The sequence below is a fragment of the Macrotis lagotis genome, chromosome 2 (genome assembly GCF_037893015.1).
Source record: "Macrotis lagotis isolate mMagLag1 chromosome 2, bilby.v1.9.chrom.fasta, whole genome shotgun sequence".
Taxonomy (NCBI): Eukaryota; Metazoa; Chordata; class Mammalia; order Peramelemorphia; family Peramelidae; genus Macrotis; species Macrotis lagotis.
In genome coordinates this window covers 4,088,467-4,104,835 of record NC_133659.1, presented here as the reverse complement: position 1 = coordinate 4,104,835, position 16,369 = coordinate 4,088,467, and the positions used below count along the sequence as shown (strand labels likewise).

At 34.2% G+C, this 16,369-nt stretch overlaps 1 protein-coding gene across 5 annotated transcripts in view; it reads right to left on the bottom strand.

Annotated features, from left to right (window-relative positions):
* The window catches only part of LOC141512328 (leucine-rich repeat and IQ domain-containing protein 3-like), a 286,841-nt gene that overhangs the window by 202,773 nt on the left and 67,699 nt on the right, over positions 1 to 16,369 (bottom strand). For all 5 annotated transcript variants that reach the window (XR_012475454.1, XR_012475455.1, XR_012475456.1 and 2 more), the window contains one exon: positions 8,301 to 9,027. Coding sequence is in view for 1 of the 5 variants with exons in the window: in XM_074221182.1 (XP_074077283.1) it covers positions 8,301 to 9,027 (727 nt within the window). In the remaining 4 variants the exon portion in view is untranslated. The remainder of the gene's footprint in view (positions 1 to 8,300; positions 9,028 to 16,369) is intronic.

The following is a 16,369-nucleotide window of genomic DNA, read 5'->3' as shown; positions in this document are numbered from 1 at the left end:
CAAAGGACCACTTGGACACTCAGCAGAGAAACTCTGCCATGCTGGGGTGTGACTGAAGCACAGTCCAGCAGAGACCTCAGAAGCACATCTGTGACCCCAGCAGACCAGGAGGAGGCCTCAGGAAAAACTGAAAAAAATCACAAGTCATTCCCCAAGTGATAATTGGTCAAAGGATATGAACAGAGTTTTCAAATGAAGAAATTAAAGCTATATCTAAGCATATGAAAAAATGCTCCAAATCACTATTGATTAGAAAAATGACAATTAAAACAATGAGGTATCATCTCACACCTATTAGATCAGTCAAGATGAGAAAAAGGGAAGATGATCAATGTTGGAGGGGCTGTGGGATGATTGGGACATTGATGCATTGCTGGTGATGTTGTAAATAGATCCAACCTTTCTGGAGAGCAATATGGAACTATTCCCAAAGAGCAACAAAACTGTTCATACCCTCTGATCCAGCAATTCCAATTCTAGGACTCTATCCAGAAGAAATTGTAAAAAGTGGGAAAAGTCCTACATGTTCCAGAATATTCATAGCAGCTCTTTTAGTAGTGGTAAAGAATTGGAAATAGAGGGCATGCCCATCAATTGGGGAATGGCTAAAGATAATGAATACTATGGAATATTATTGTTCTATAAGAAACCATAAATAGTTGGACTTTAGAAAAGCATGGAATGAATTACAGGATCTGATGCTGAGTGAAGGGAGCAGAACCAAGAGAACATTGTACATATCAACATAATGAGATGCACAAACTAGATGGAAGTGACTCCTTTCAACCATCCAGAGAGACAGGACAACTGTATTTGATTGGTTATGGACTATATAACCCCCAAATAAAGGAAGAAAAATAAAACAAGACAAAACACACAGAAACCATTCTCTTATGTATCTCTTTCCCTTAATCCTAATTCCTCTTGCCAAAAATTACTAATTTGTAAATATGTTTAACCAAATATTTATGTAAAATACTAACCTGGCTATTCTCTACTTAAGGGAGTGATGGGAAGTGAAGGTGGAGGGAAATTTTGTAACTTAGAAATATGCACATACATATGGATGAAAACAAATAAATTACTTAATTAAAAAAAAAAAACACTGAAACAGCAGAGACAGCTGAATCAGCCCTCAGATGATAAAGGAATCAGAATTGGAATCACTGAGGCAGGACTTTGTTGCTTTATCCATACACAGATCTGGGTTGCAGTCCATGGTTCCAATCCTTGGCTGAAGGGAGAAGTGCACGCAGAGTTCACTACTGAAGTGGAGTAGGACAGAGCGGAGCGCTTGTGGTCACCCAGAGACCAGAACACAGGCCAGGAGTGCAGACAAAGCCTCTTACAAGATCTTGAAGGAATCAAAGACTTGCAGGTCACTAGAAGTAGCTCAGAAAACCTCAAAAGCTTTGACCCATGTGTCCTCCACCCTAGAAGCTAAAATCAAGTCATAGAGTGAGAAATGAGCAAGTAACAGAAGAAAAAAGATCCAACTCTAGACAGTTAATATGGTCTTATGGAAGATCAAAACACATAATCTGAAGATAACAAAGTCAAAGGTTTTTACATCCAAAGCCTCAAAGAAAAGTATGAATTAGGCTCAGGCTATAGAAGATCTCAAAAAGGATTTTTAAAATAAAGTAATGGAGATAGAAAAAAAATTGGGAAAAGAAGTGAGAGGGATATAGAAAAATTATAAAAACTGAGTCAGCTGTTTGGTGAAGGAGTTATAAAAAAGTACTGAAGAAAATAACTTCTTGAAACCAGACTGGGCCTAATGGAAAAGGAGGTCCAAAAAGTCAACAAGGAGAAGAATAACTTGAAGAGCAGAATTGGCCAAATGGAAAAGCAGATATAAAAGCTCACTGAAGAAAATAATTCTTTAAAATAAAGACTGGCACAAGGGGAAGCTGATGACTTTGTGAGAAACCAAGAAACAATAAAACAAAACCAAAAGAATGACAAATGTGAGAAATGAGAAACAGAAGAAAATGTAAAATATCTCACTGGAAAAACAACTGACCTAGAAAACAGATCCAGGAGAAATACTTTAAAAATTATTGGATTACCCAAAAGTCATGACCAACAAATGAGCCTAGACATAATTTCTAAAGAAATTATTAAAGAAAAAAATGCCCTGATATTCTAGAAGCAGAGGGTAAAATAGAAATGCAAAGAATCTACCAATCACTTCCTGAAAGAGATACCAAAATGAAATATTATAGTCAAATTTCAGGAATATTATAGTCAAATTTCAGACTTTTGAAAGCAATGAGAGAGAGAAGCAATTCAATTATTGTGGAGCCACAGTCAGGATAACACACAACTGAGCAGTTTCTACATTAAGGGACTGTAGTGCTTGGAATATGATATTCCAGAAGGCAAAAGAGCATGGATCACAATTACAAATTAACTACCCAGAAAAACTGAAAAAAATATTTCAGGGGAAAAGACAAACATTCAATGAAATAAGAGACTTTCTAATTTTCCTGATGGAATGATCAGAGCCAAACAGAAAGTTTGATCTTCAAATATAACACTCAAGTGAAACATAAAAGGGAAAGGCAAATTAAAAGGCACTTAATGATTCTGAACTGCTTATATTCCTACATGGGGAGATGATGTTGATAACTCAAATAAACTTTCTTTTTTATTAATATTTTATTTGATTTCCAATTATATACAATAGTAGTTTCTACCTATCATTTTTGTAAGCTTTTGAATTTTACAATTTTCCCTCACTTCCATTCCCTCCCCTAATCTCCCACAGAAGGCAGTATGATAATCTTTACATCAAATAAACTTTCTCATGTATTAGGGTAGTTAGAAGAAGCATATATAGACAAGAGAGCTAAGAGGTGAATTTGAAGAGATAATATATTAAAAAGATAGAGTTAATGGACAAGAGAGAGAAATGTCCTGGGAGAAAGGGAAAGGGAGAACTAGAATGGGGTAAATTATTTCACATAAAAAGGCAAGAAAAAAGCTTTTGCAGTGGAGTGGATGAGGGAGAAAATGAAGGAGAGTGTATGAGCCTTACTATCACTGGAATTGATTTAGAAAGGGAATAACAAACACAGTCAATAGAATATGGAAATCTATCTTACCCTAAGTAAAGTAGGAGCAGAAAGAGAAGGGACAGGTGAAAGATGGGAGGGGAAATTGTGGGAGGTAGTTGAGTTGCAAAACACTTTTGAGGATAGAATGTGTAAAAGGAGAAAGAATGAAATAAATGGGGATAGAGGGAATAGAATAGAGGGAAATTTAGCTAACATTAGCCATTGTGGGGAAAAAATGAAATGTTTCTTTCAGTAAGACCTCAGTTCTCAAACTCAGAACTGAGTCAAATTTATAAAAAATAAGAGCCATTCCCCAACTGATACATGACCAAAAATATGAACAATTTTCAAATGAGGTTATCAATGCAATCTCTGGCCATATTAAAAAAACAACTGTCCTAACTTACTTTTGATAGGAGATGCGGGGTGGAGTAATTCTGAGGTACTACCTTATACCTACTGGAGTAGCTAATGGGACTAAAAGACAAAATGACAAATACCGGAGGAGTTATAGAAAAATAAGTCATTAATGCAGTGTTGTAATAGCTGTGAGCAATTTGAAACTATGCCAAAAGGTCTATAAAGCCATGTAAGCCTTTGACGCAGCAATGCCAGTACCTGATCTCTATTCCAGAAGAGATGAAAAGGACCATATGTATAAGAATATTTATAGCAGCTCTTTTCTAGTGGCAAGGACCTAGAGTTTGAGGGGATATCCATCAGTTAAGGAATGACTGAATAAATCATGGTATGTAATTATGATAGAATACTATTCTGCTATAAGAAATGATAACTAGAATGATCTCATTAAAATATGAAGGAAAAAAATTGAGAAGATGCAATGGGAAATGTACTATGTACAGAACTGCATCAAGTGTTATGGGATGATCAGCTATGCCTTTGCTCAGGTGTACTGTGACCCAGGACTCTGAAGGATTTATGATAGAGAATACTGTCCATCCCAAGGACAGAGTGGGTGATGTCTGAATTCAGACTGAAACATATTTTTAAACTATTTTTCTTGAGGTTTCTCTGTTTTGGGGAGATGTTATATTTATTTTTACATGACTATTGTGGTAATGATTTTCATGACTACACATTTTAAAAGGTCTATATAAGATGATTTGCGTTCTCAATGAGGAGAAGGAGGGTGATGGGGGAAAGGAGAGAATTCGAAACTTGAAGTTTCAAGGGTGAGTGTTGAAGTTTGTTTTTGCATGTAACCAGCCAATCCTCAAGGCCTCTGACCCGCAAAGAAACATCAGTAGAGTTTCACTAGGACTAAATCCTAAATACTAAATAATGGGAGAGATTCAGGCCTATGAAAGCTCCTAGTCTATGTCAAGGTATTTTTAAAGAAATTACCAAGGGATTGAAGGACAACTGGAAGGGAACTAATTCATTGTTGGTGGAGTTGTGAATGGATTCAACCATTCTGGAAAGCAGTTTAAAATATGCCCAAAGGGCAATAAAATTGTACATACCCTTTGATCCAGTAATACCACAAATTGCCTCAATTCCAAAAAAGAGAAAAGGGAAAAAGGACCCACATGTACAAAGATAGTTTTATAGTAGCTCTTTTTACATTGGCAAAGAATTGGAAAGTAATAGTTGAAACTTGGTTTTACATGTAGCTGGGGGAGAGGGATTAAAAATAAATTTAAAAAAAGAAAGAAGCTTCAAGAGACAAAAAAAAAGAGATGAGTGAAGTCTACAGAGCTTCTGTGATTCCCAATGACACAGAAGTAGTGAGATAAAAGGAAGGACAAACCAGAGTGATATTTTTAACTGTTATTTAGTAACTAAAATGAATTTGAATTGATGTCCTCTGATTCACAGTCCCTTACAACAGGAAACCTTTTCCTTTTATGTCTTACATAAATCTCAACAGGATGAGGTCCTTGCATGTTCCAATTGATGCTGATATTAAATAGAATGAACCTAGGCAAACAGCTTGGCCAGGGACGAGGATTAGTGTCATTCCTGGAATCCTTAAATCCTCTGGCCTGTAAGAACTCATGCCACATTTCTGCCTCTTAAAACATTTCTAGTCAGTCATAACAGATTACAGGATATTGGGAAAGAGGATGGTCCACTGGTGTCACCAGGACTGGGTTTGGAGGCAAAAGACTTGGATTCAAAATTTGCTCTGGTATTGAAAGCAAGACATTTAATCTCTCCAGTCCTCTTCAGGAAAATGAGGTTAATGCTCTAAGGATCCCTTCTATTTTTAAATGTAAGAACCTCTGATAGAGGACTCTTTCAATGTTCCTGACAAGAAGATCTGTTTTCCTGCATGCTTTCAAGATTAAATTTACTGTAACATCATAGAGAGAAGCTGATCGGACAAAGATCCATTAAGAGGGCTCATTTGACTCTATTCTCTACTACAATTTAATGATGGCCACATATTCAATTTCCTGGGATAAAAGCAGAGCTAATTAAATTTCCTTAATGTTAATTTGCATTAGATTTAGATTTTGATACCCTGCTTTTACATTCCTTCTATTTCCAAAAGTCAAACAGTTCATTAAAATGAGCTACTATAGTAGTAACTTGAGCTTGTTCCCAAAGGTTACAAAGACATCTAAAATAGTACATGTTATTATAGAATGAATTTAAGTCTAAAAATAAAGAAAATGCTCTTGTATTATTGGTTTAAATGGATTTGTATATTTTTGTAGTAGTTTCTGAAGCACTTTTTATACTTGGGGAGAGCACACTTATAATTAAAGTACCACCATGAATAGTCTTAAGATAGCTTGTGAAAAAGAAAAGCAGATGTTTTCTTTGCTTTTGTCAAAAGGAATCATGTTGAAATGATTCAAACACATCCTTGCTCTTATTTAAAAACTGCTTTTGAGAACACAATAGTTTTTTTAAAGGGAAAACATTTCAGAATTTAAATTAAATGGAGTAGCTATAATTAAGAATTTGCAAGTATAAATATTTCAAGCCTCAATTTGCTGGCATTTATAGAATGTGACTATTTTAAATCTTTTTGAGATTCAAACTGGTCAAAAGATTTCTGGGACCAATACAGTTCTGATTATCTAAAGCATGATTTGGTAAAGATTTTTTTAAGATTTGATGAATTTAAATTTTCACAGCTTTTTTCATCATATAAATAGCAGCCAAACACTTAGAAAGACTCATTTCCCACTAAAAACAATTGCTCATTCCTTGAGAAATCAAAGCTTAATTAATGAAATAATATTAATCAACTAGTCTTAATTTTATATTCACTAAATATAATTTCTGACACATAGTAGGTGCTTAATAAATAGTTGCTGATTGACTAAACTTATTCAGGAAACAGCACAGAAACGCAATTCCTGAAACTAAGTTACATGACCAAGAAGAAAAAAGAAATTTTGTTTTTTTTTCTAAAACAGATTAACATCTGAAATTTCAAAAATAGATCTCCTCTTCCCAAACCTCTTCAATAGTCAATGCATCTCAAGGTCTAGAGTCTGGGTTTTTTAATCCTCATACACTCATTGCTTTTCATTATTACTAAACCAGACCAGTGTACCACATTCATGGAATACTGAAAGTAAACATTTTTTGTCTGTTCCCTCCACTTTCTTCATATTGTTCCAAGAATAATATTCCTATAATACAATTTACAGACATCATTCCTCTGTTCCTAAAACTTCAGTGACTTCTGGCTACATTCCCAAAATAGTCTGAACTCCTTTCCTTGGTTATCTTAGCCATTTGTAATCTAATATCAACTATCTTTCTACTTTGGTCCTCCACTACTTCCCTTTTGCTGCAACAATCTCCAGGGCTCTATAAAAATAGCCTTGTCATTTCTATGTCCAAGGCTGTATTTTGGAGATGGAAGGAATCTCAAACGTCATTGAGTCCAATTCATACCTAACAAAGCATCCCTTCAGTCATGAATCTTGCCAGTGGCTATCCAGTTTTCCCTTTAAAAAAAGGATAAACTGAAAGTCACCACACTTTCTCTCTCGGTGAAGCATCGACTTGACAACTGACTTGAATTGGGTGAAAGATCTTTATGTTGAATCTCAAGTGAACTATTTGTCACTGACTTCCAGCCACTATTTCTAGTTCTATCCACATGGACCATGGAGAGCCCCTTGCAGTCCCCTTCTCCTTGAAGCATCTATTATGTCTTTCTAGCTCAAAGGTAAATTTTCTTCCCTACCACTACCTCTATCCAAGCTAAACTCCCTAAATTCCTTTAATTTTCATGTGTTACAGAATCAATGTTCTTCCTATTTTCATTCCTCTCCTCTGCACATGCTCCAATTTATTGATCAGCTACTTAAAATGAGATTACCTGAATGGAACATAAAATATCATCTGTGGTTTGAGTAGGGTAGAAGACAAAAGGATTTTGCTAAATGTTAATTTTCTCTTAAACTTGTCTACATCCACCTCCTTTGCTGCCCACATCACAGTGTTTCTTTAAAGGGAACAGACAGGCCAATAAAACTCCAGATTTTTTTAGGTGATCTACTAGTCCCATCTTCACCATCTTGAATAGGTTTGTTTAAGTATCTCAAATGCCAAAGTGCCTTCAATGCCTAGTTCAAAGTCTTTGTCCTTAAAAGTACATTCATTCTGTGGACTCATCATTCTTTGACATGATTATAACATAAACATATACATAATTATTAACCCATCCTTATAATCCCTAAATAAAGCAATGGAAAGAAATATATAAAAGTACTCCCTTATTAGAAGATGATAATAAAAATTAGCTTGAAAGAAGTGAATTATGCTGAATCATTCTTAACTTGGTACTTATAATGCATTTTTTGTGTCCAAACTTTTGTTACTAAAAAAGTTACAAAAGTCTTCATTTACCTTTAAGTTTCCTAACTTCAGAAGTCATTTTCAGCTATAAAATGTACCAAAAGTTTTGAAACACTGTGTACATGTGTGTGACATACCTATATGAGTGTGTATAATTATTTATATAACATATACCTATATATGTATATGCTTGTACATATGTATATTTCCATATATATGTGTGTCATTTTACTTAGAGCCTGAAAAAATCTGTCAAGATTCTTTAATAATAGCCAATAGCTATTTATACAAAAATTTACTATTTGCAAAACACTTTGCAAATAGTAACTTATATGATAAAATGTCAATACCATTGCTTATAACATAAAAATTCAGGCAAAAGTGAAGAAATCAATCTATAGTATACATTCATCCTCAAAGTACCTTATCAATTGCAAATATACTCACCTCCCATTCTTCATTTTTTCAAGTAATTCTTTATGATATAGATTGATTTCCCTCATTTCCTTCACATGGGACTTCTTCATCTTCAAGATATCTTGTCTATTCTTCAATCTATCATACTGAAAATATTCCTTTGCCAGGCTGCAATGCAGACTGAGTTTATCTATTACTATTTGACGCTCTTGTGCTTTGGTTCTGGCTTCCTCTTTAAAGAAATTTCTCCTTTCTTGGAATTTTTTCATCAGTTTTGCTCTGGTCTCTTGAAGCTTTTGCAAACTTTCTTCAATTTTCTTCTTATCTTCTTTGGCTCTTTTCTTAATAAAATGATTTTTCTGTTGAATATGTGCCTGAAGATTTTCATTAGCATCTTCAGTAGCAATTTGGAGCATGCCTACTGACTCTATTTTGTTTTGGAAGTTTTCCATCTTTTTCTGATTTCTATACTGTCTATCAATACTATTGAGTGGGGTAAAGTCTACAATGCAACTTGGTCTAGCAGTCGCTTTCTTCTTAAACCTTTCCAAGCGATGAATAATTTTAAATTTAGGTTGGTCGCTAATAAAATGACATAATCGGTAAATTGGACGGTGGTGGATTTCTTGTTTTATCCCTTTAGGTTTTGAAGGATACTTGAGAATGTATGGCAGAGAATGAATTTTGATTCCTGGTCTTCTAGAATAAAGGTCAATTTCTTGATTTACAGCCTTTTTTTCTCCTGGGACTTTAGAAACTATAAAAAAATAAAGACAAGATATGTTACTATATACATATACAAAAATATGTTATTACTACATATTGTACACACTAATCAATTAAAAGACATAATCCGCTTTTTACATTAATTAATAAAAATCAGTTTGAGGCACACTAATGATCAAACCCCTGTTAATTCTAAAATAAATTAATGATTTAGTCATCAAAAATGAAATCAAACAATTTTTCTTACTTTATCCTATGAAGAATCCTGCACCTGACTAGAAGACAAATACCCACCTATAAATAACAATTCTACCATTTTTAAATGTCTACTTCAAATTTTTATCTTCAGAGATAAATTTGCTGATGTGATCAAATATTTACTGTACACTAGGAAAAGAAGAGGAGAAAGGGGAATCTAGTTGAATGAAAAGAAAAAGGAGGGGTTGAATAAATAGTCAGATAAAAGACAGACAGACAAAGGAGTTAATAGCAAAATTTCAAAGGAAAACCAAAACTCTAATATGAACATTTCAATATACAAATATCTGGATATTGATATATATATATATATATATATATATATATATATATATATATATGGATAGATTATATTTAGACATTTATATATATGATATATATGGATATATATATTTAGACATTTATCAATGTCCATATTGATATATATGTATATATATTTAGACATTTATCAATATCCATATTGATATATATGTATAAATATATTTAGACATTTATAAATGCCCATATATATATATATATATGAACATTTATAAATACCTAAATTTAGACATTGATAGCTATAGATAAAGATATCTATAGATATGAAGATATCTACATTTTTTTTGGATAAAACACCCTTGAAATGTGGTATAATGTTTTATCATTATCATTTTCTTTCCCACAATGATTAATTGGTCCTATGATTTTTTTCTTTGATCGATTCAATATTTAGGATTTTTCTGTCAACATTCCATTTGTACAAATGTCTTTTGTTATATCTGGAACCATGATTTCTTTTCTTATCTAATTCCTCTCTTTTTCATTTTATTGGCTATTGCAATTCAATTACATTTAAATTTATGAGAGTTAGGTTTGTATTTTACTCCATTATCTCATGGATTTTTCAAGTCATGATATTTTTTCTTCTGTAAATAGTATCAGTTCTATGCAGTTACTTTCATTTATTTTTCACTGACTCTCTTCCAACTATCTTTTTTCCCATCATTCTCTTGCCTCTTTTTGCTTGAAATTTTGCTATTACTACCCTTGTCTTTCTACTTTATTTATTTATTTATTATTTAAATCTTCCCCTCTCTTGTCCTTTCAGTCAAATAGATTCCCTTTTCTACCCATTAGATTTTTAACTTTTCATTTTAAGTCCCTCTCTAGATTTCACCCTAAGTTTCAACTACTTGACTCCACCCTCCCCATTTTCTAATTCATTTATGTTCTTGCTTTTAAGAATTTGTCCTGAAAGCAGAGCCAACATGGCATAGAACAAGGCAGGAACTTGTCTGAGTTCTCTCCACGTCCTTGCAAATACCACTCTCAAAAACTTCTAGAATGGTAGACCCCACAAAAGAATGGAGTGGAACAATTTTCCAAGAGGAGACAATTTAGCATGTCAGCAGGAGTGCAGTTCGGCTCTGGCCAGTCCAGTACAGACTAGGGAGGCCCCAGGAAACCAGGAGCAAGCTTGGGGAGGGGGACTGACTCAGTGGTGGCAGTGATGGTTTCTGGACTTCTCAGTCCCCAGGGCAGTAAGAAGGTTGGACAACTGGTCAGAAGGCGATTACAGGGTTCCCTTTGCTGGCACTGGGGGCAGAACTCTGTTTTGCTGCCCATGGATCAGCATATTAAGTCTCAGTCCCAGAGCAAAAAGGAGCAATAGCACCCCAAAGCTTGTAGCCTCATGGAAACAGGAACCCAAGTAATAGTTCCAGGATGGAAAACAATGCTTAGGAACACTCAATTCAAGACCAGAATAATAAACGCACCTTTCCCCAGCTAGTTGCACCTTGGAAGAAACAATAACTACTAGATCTTTGGAATTATATCTGAAAAACAGTTACACAAAAACTCATTAAGTTTGAAATGGTGCACCCTCCACTCCAGAAGTGAAGCCCCACAGAAGAAGAGGTAAAAGTCAAGAAAGCAGCTGGAAATGAGCAAACAGAAAAAAGATCCTAACTCAATCAAGTTGTTGTGACAAGATCATAACACACTCAGAAGACATAAAAATCAAAATTTCTAGTGGCCTGAAGTCATGGAAGAGCTCAAACAGGACTTTTAAAAATCAAGTAAGAGAGGTCGAAAAAAAATATGGTAGAGAATTGAGAGAGATTTAAGACAATTACCAAAAAAGAGCCAGTAATTTGGCAAAGGAGGCAAAAAATATTGGAGAAAACAATATCTAAAAAAAAAAAAACCAGAATAGGCCAAAGGATTAAAAACAACAGGTCCATAATTCAATGAAGAGAAGCATGCCTTAAAAAAGTAGAATTAGTCAAATGGGAAAAACAGACATACAAAAATTCCCTGAAAAAGCTCCTTTAAAAGCAGATAGGCATAATTTTAAATTGTTCTCCAGAAAGGATGGATCACATAACAATTCCACCAACAATGCATTAGTGTCCCAGTTTTCTCACATGTCCTCCAAAATTGATCATTTTCCTTAACTGTCTTATTGGCTAATTTGATATGTATTAGGGTGGTACCTCAAATATGTTTTAATATTTATTTTTCTACTCAATAATGATTTGGAACAATTTTTCATATGACTATAGATAGCTTTGATTTCTTTCTCTGAGAATTGCCTTATCTCTCTCAGCATCAATTCAAGCAAGTCTTCCAGGCTTCTTTGAATTCCCATTCCTCCTTATTTCATTTTTTTTTTAGGTTTCTGTAAGGTAATGGGTTTAAGTAACTTGCCAACGGTCACACAGCTAGGTAATTAGTAAGTGTCTGAGGCTGGATTTGAACTCAGGCAGGTCCTCCTGACTCCAGGGCTGGTGCTCTATCCACTATGCAACCTAGCAGCCCCCCTCCTGATTTTTTAAAGAACAATAGTGTTCCATCATATACATATACCACAATTTGTTCAGCCATTCCCTAATTGAGGGGCATCTCCTCAATTTTCAGTTCTTTGCTACTACAAACAGAACTGCTTCGAATATTTCTGTACATGAGGAATTTTTACTTTTTTATGATCTCTTCAAGATACAATCCCAGTATTGATACTGCTGAATCAAAGGAGATGCACATTTTTATTGCCCTTTGGGCATAATTCAAAATTGCTTTCCAGAAAGCCTGGATGAGTTCACAGCTCCACCACAATATATTAGTGTCCCGGTTTTACCACATCTCTTCCAACATTGATCATTGTCCTTTCTGGTCATATTGGCCAGTCTGAGAGGTGTGAGGTAGTATCTTGGAGATGCTTTAATTTGCATTTCTCTAGTGAGTAATGATTTAGAGCAATTTTTTCAGATGACTATAGATGGCTTTGATTGCCTTATCCAAGAGTTGTGTCTTCATATTCTTTGACCATTTGTCAATTGAGGAATGACTTAGTTTATAATAAATCTGACTCAGTTCTCTATATATTTTAGAAATGAGTCCTTTGTCAGAAACACTAGTTGTAAAAACTGTTTCCCAATTTGTTACATTCCTTTTGATCTTGATCCTTTTGTTTTGGCAAAAGCTTTTTAATTTAATGTAATCATAATTATCCAGTTTATTTTTATAATGGTTTTTATCTGTTCTTTGGGTATCAACTACTACCCTTTCCATAGATCTGACAGGCAAATTATTCCTTGTTCTCCTAATTGGCACATATTAACTTTTATGTCTAAATCCTGTCTCTATTTAGCCCTTAGTATAAGGTGTGAAATATTAATCTAAGTCTAGTTTCTTTCATACTATCCTCCAGTTTTCCCAGCAGTTTTTATTGAAGAATGAGTTGCTCTCCCAGAAGCTAGACTCTGGGTTTATCAAAGAGCAGATCACTATAATCATTTCCTGCTATTGCACCTAGTCTTTCCCACCAATCCACCCCTCTATTTCTTAGCCAATAACAGACAGTTTGATGACTGATGCTTAATAATATAATTTTAGATCTGGTAGGGCTAGGTCACCTTCCTTTCTTTTTTTTAATTTTTATTAAAGATATTATTTGAGTTTTACAATTTTCCCCCATCTTGCTTCCCTCTCCCCACCCCCACCCCACAGATAGCACTCCTTCAGTCTTTACTTTGTTTCCATGTTGTACATTGATCCAATTTGGGTGTGATGAGAGAGAAATCATATCCTTAAAGAGAACAGAATTCTCAGAGGTAACCAGATCAAACAATAAGACATCTGGAGTTTTTTCTGAATTAAAGGGAATAGTCCTTGTACTTTGTTCAAACTCCACAGCTCCTTATCTGGATACAGATGGTACTCTCCTTTGCAGACAGCCAAAAATTTTTCCCAATTGTTGCGCTGATGGAATAAGCAAGTCCTTCAAGGTTGAACATCACTCCCATGTTGCTGTTAGGGTGTACAGTGTTTTTCTGGTTCTGCTCATCTCACTCAGCATCAGTTCATGCAAATCCCTCCAGGTTTCCCTGAAATCTCATCCCTCCTGGTTTCTAATAAAACAATAGTGTTCCATGACATACATATACCACAGTTTGCTAAACTATTCCCCAATTGAAGGACATTTACTGGATTTCCAATTCTTTGCCACCACAAACAGGGCTGCTATAAATATTTTTGTACAAGTAATGTTTTTACCCTTTTTCCTCATCTCTTCAGGGTATAGACCTAGTAATGGTATTGCTGGGTCAAAGGGTATGCACATTTTTGTTGCCCTTTGGGCATAGTTCCAAATAGCTCTCCGGAAGGGTTGGATGAGTTCACAGCTCCACCAACAGTGTAATAGTGTCCCAGATTTCCCACAACCCTTCCAACAATGATCATTATCCTTCCTGGTCATAGTGGCCAATCTGAGAGGAAGGAGGTGGTACCACAGAGAAGCTTTAATTTGCATTTCTCTAATAATAAATGATTTAGAGCATTTTTTCATATGGCTATGGATTGCTTTGATCTCCTCATCTGTAAGTTGCCTTTGCATATCCTTTGACCATTTGTCAATTGGGGAATGGCTTTTTGTTTTGAAAATATGACTCAGTTCTCTGTATATTTTAGAAATGAGTCCTTTGTCAGAATCATTAGTTGTAAAGATTGTTTCCCAATTTACTACTTTAGTTTTGATCTTGATTACATTGGTTTTATCTGTGCAAAAGCTGTTTAATTTAATGTAATTGAAATCATCTAATTGGTTTTTAGTGATGTTCTCCAATTCTTCCTTAGTCATAAACTGTTCCCCTTTCCATAGATCTGACAGGTAGACTAGTCCTTGATCTTCTAATTTGCTTATAGTATTGTTTTTTATGTCTATGTCCTGTAACCATTTGGATCTTATCTTGGTAAAGGGTGTGAGGTGTTGGTCTAATCTAAGTTTCTTCCATACTAACTTTCAATTATCCCAGCAGTTTTTATCAAAGAGGGAGTTTTTATTCCAGTGGCCAGACTCTTTGGGTTTATCAAATAGCAGATTACTATAATCCTCTCCTGCTTTTACACCTAGTATATTCCACTGGTCCACCACTCTACTTCTTAGCCAATACCAAACAGTTTTGATGACCGATGCTTTATAATATAATTTTAGATCGGGTAGTGCTAAGCCACCTTAGTTTGCATTTTTTTTTTCATTAAGCTCCTGGCAATTCTTGACTTTTTATTTCTCCATATGAATTTACTTACAATTTTTTCTAACTCATTAAAGTAATTTTTTGGAATTTTGATTGGTAGGGCACTAAACAGATAGTTTAGTTTTGGTAGAATTGTCATTTTTATTATATTAGCTCTCCCTATCCACGAGCTGTTGATATTTGCCCAGTTATTTAAATCTGATTTAATTTGTGAGAAGTGTTTTATAATTGTTTTCAAAAAGATTCTGAGTCTGTCTTGTCAAATAGACTCCCAGGTATTTTACACTGTCTGAGGTTACTTTGAATGGGATTTCTCTTTCTAGCTCTTCCTGCTGTTTCTTGTTAGACATATATAGAAAAGTTGAGAATTTATGAGGGTTTATTTTATAACCTGCAACTTTGCTAAAATTGCTAATTGTTTCCAGTAGTTTTTTAGATGATTTCTTGGGATTCTCTAGGTAGACCATCATGTAATCTGTGAATAGTGAGAGTTTTGTCTCTTCCTTCCCAATTCTAATTCCTTTAATATCTTTTTCTTCTCTAATTGCTGATGATAACATTTCTAATATAATATTGAATAGTAGTGGTGATAATGGGCACCCTTGTTTAACCCCTGATCTTATTGGGAATGCCTCTAGCCTCTCCCCATTGAGTATAATGCTTGTTGATGGTTTCAGATAGATACTGCTAATTATTTTAAGGAACAGTCCATTTATTCCTACACTCTCTAGTGTTTTTAATAGGAATGGATGCTGTATTTTCTCAAAAGCTTTTTCAGCATCTATTGATATGATCATATGGTTTCTGATAGGTTTGTTGTTGATATAATTGAGTATACTAACAGTTTTCCTAATATTGAACCAACCCTGCATTCCTGGAATAAATCCTACTTGATCATAATGTATTATCCTAGTGATGACTTATTGTAGTCATTTTGCTAAGATTTTATTTAGGATTTTTGCATCTATATTCATCAGGGAAATAGGTCTATAATTTTCTTTCTCTGTTCTAACTCTTCCTGGTTTAGTTAGCAGCACCATATTGGTTTCATAGAAAGAGTTAAGCAGAGTTCCATCTTTCGCTATTTTTCCAAAGAGTTTATATAGGATTGGAACCAATTGTTCCTTAAATGTTTGGTAGAATTCACTTGTGAATCCATCAGGCCCTGGAGATGTTTTTTTTTAGGGAGTTCAATAATGGCTTGTTGAATTTCTTTTTCTGAGATAGGGTTGTTCAGGTATTTAATCTCTTCTTCATTTAACCTGGGCAACTTATATTTTTGTAAATATTCATCCATTTCACTTAGATTACCAAATTTATTGGCATAAAGTTGGGCAAAATAATTTCATATTATTACTTTAATTTCCTCCTCATTGGTGGTGAGTTCACCTTTTTCATTTATAATACTAGCAATTTGGTTTTCTTCTTTCTTTTTTTTTAATCAAATTGACAAGAGGTTTATCAATTTTATTGGTTTTTCATAATACTAACTTTTGCTTTTATTTATTAATTCAATAGTTTTTTTTGCTTTCAATTTTATTAATTTCTCCTTTAATTTTTAAAATTTCTAATTTGGTATTTGATTGGGGATTTTTGATT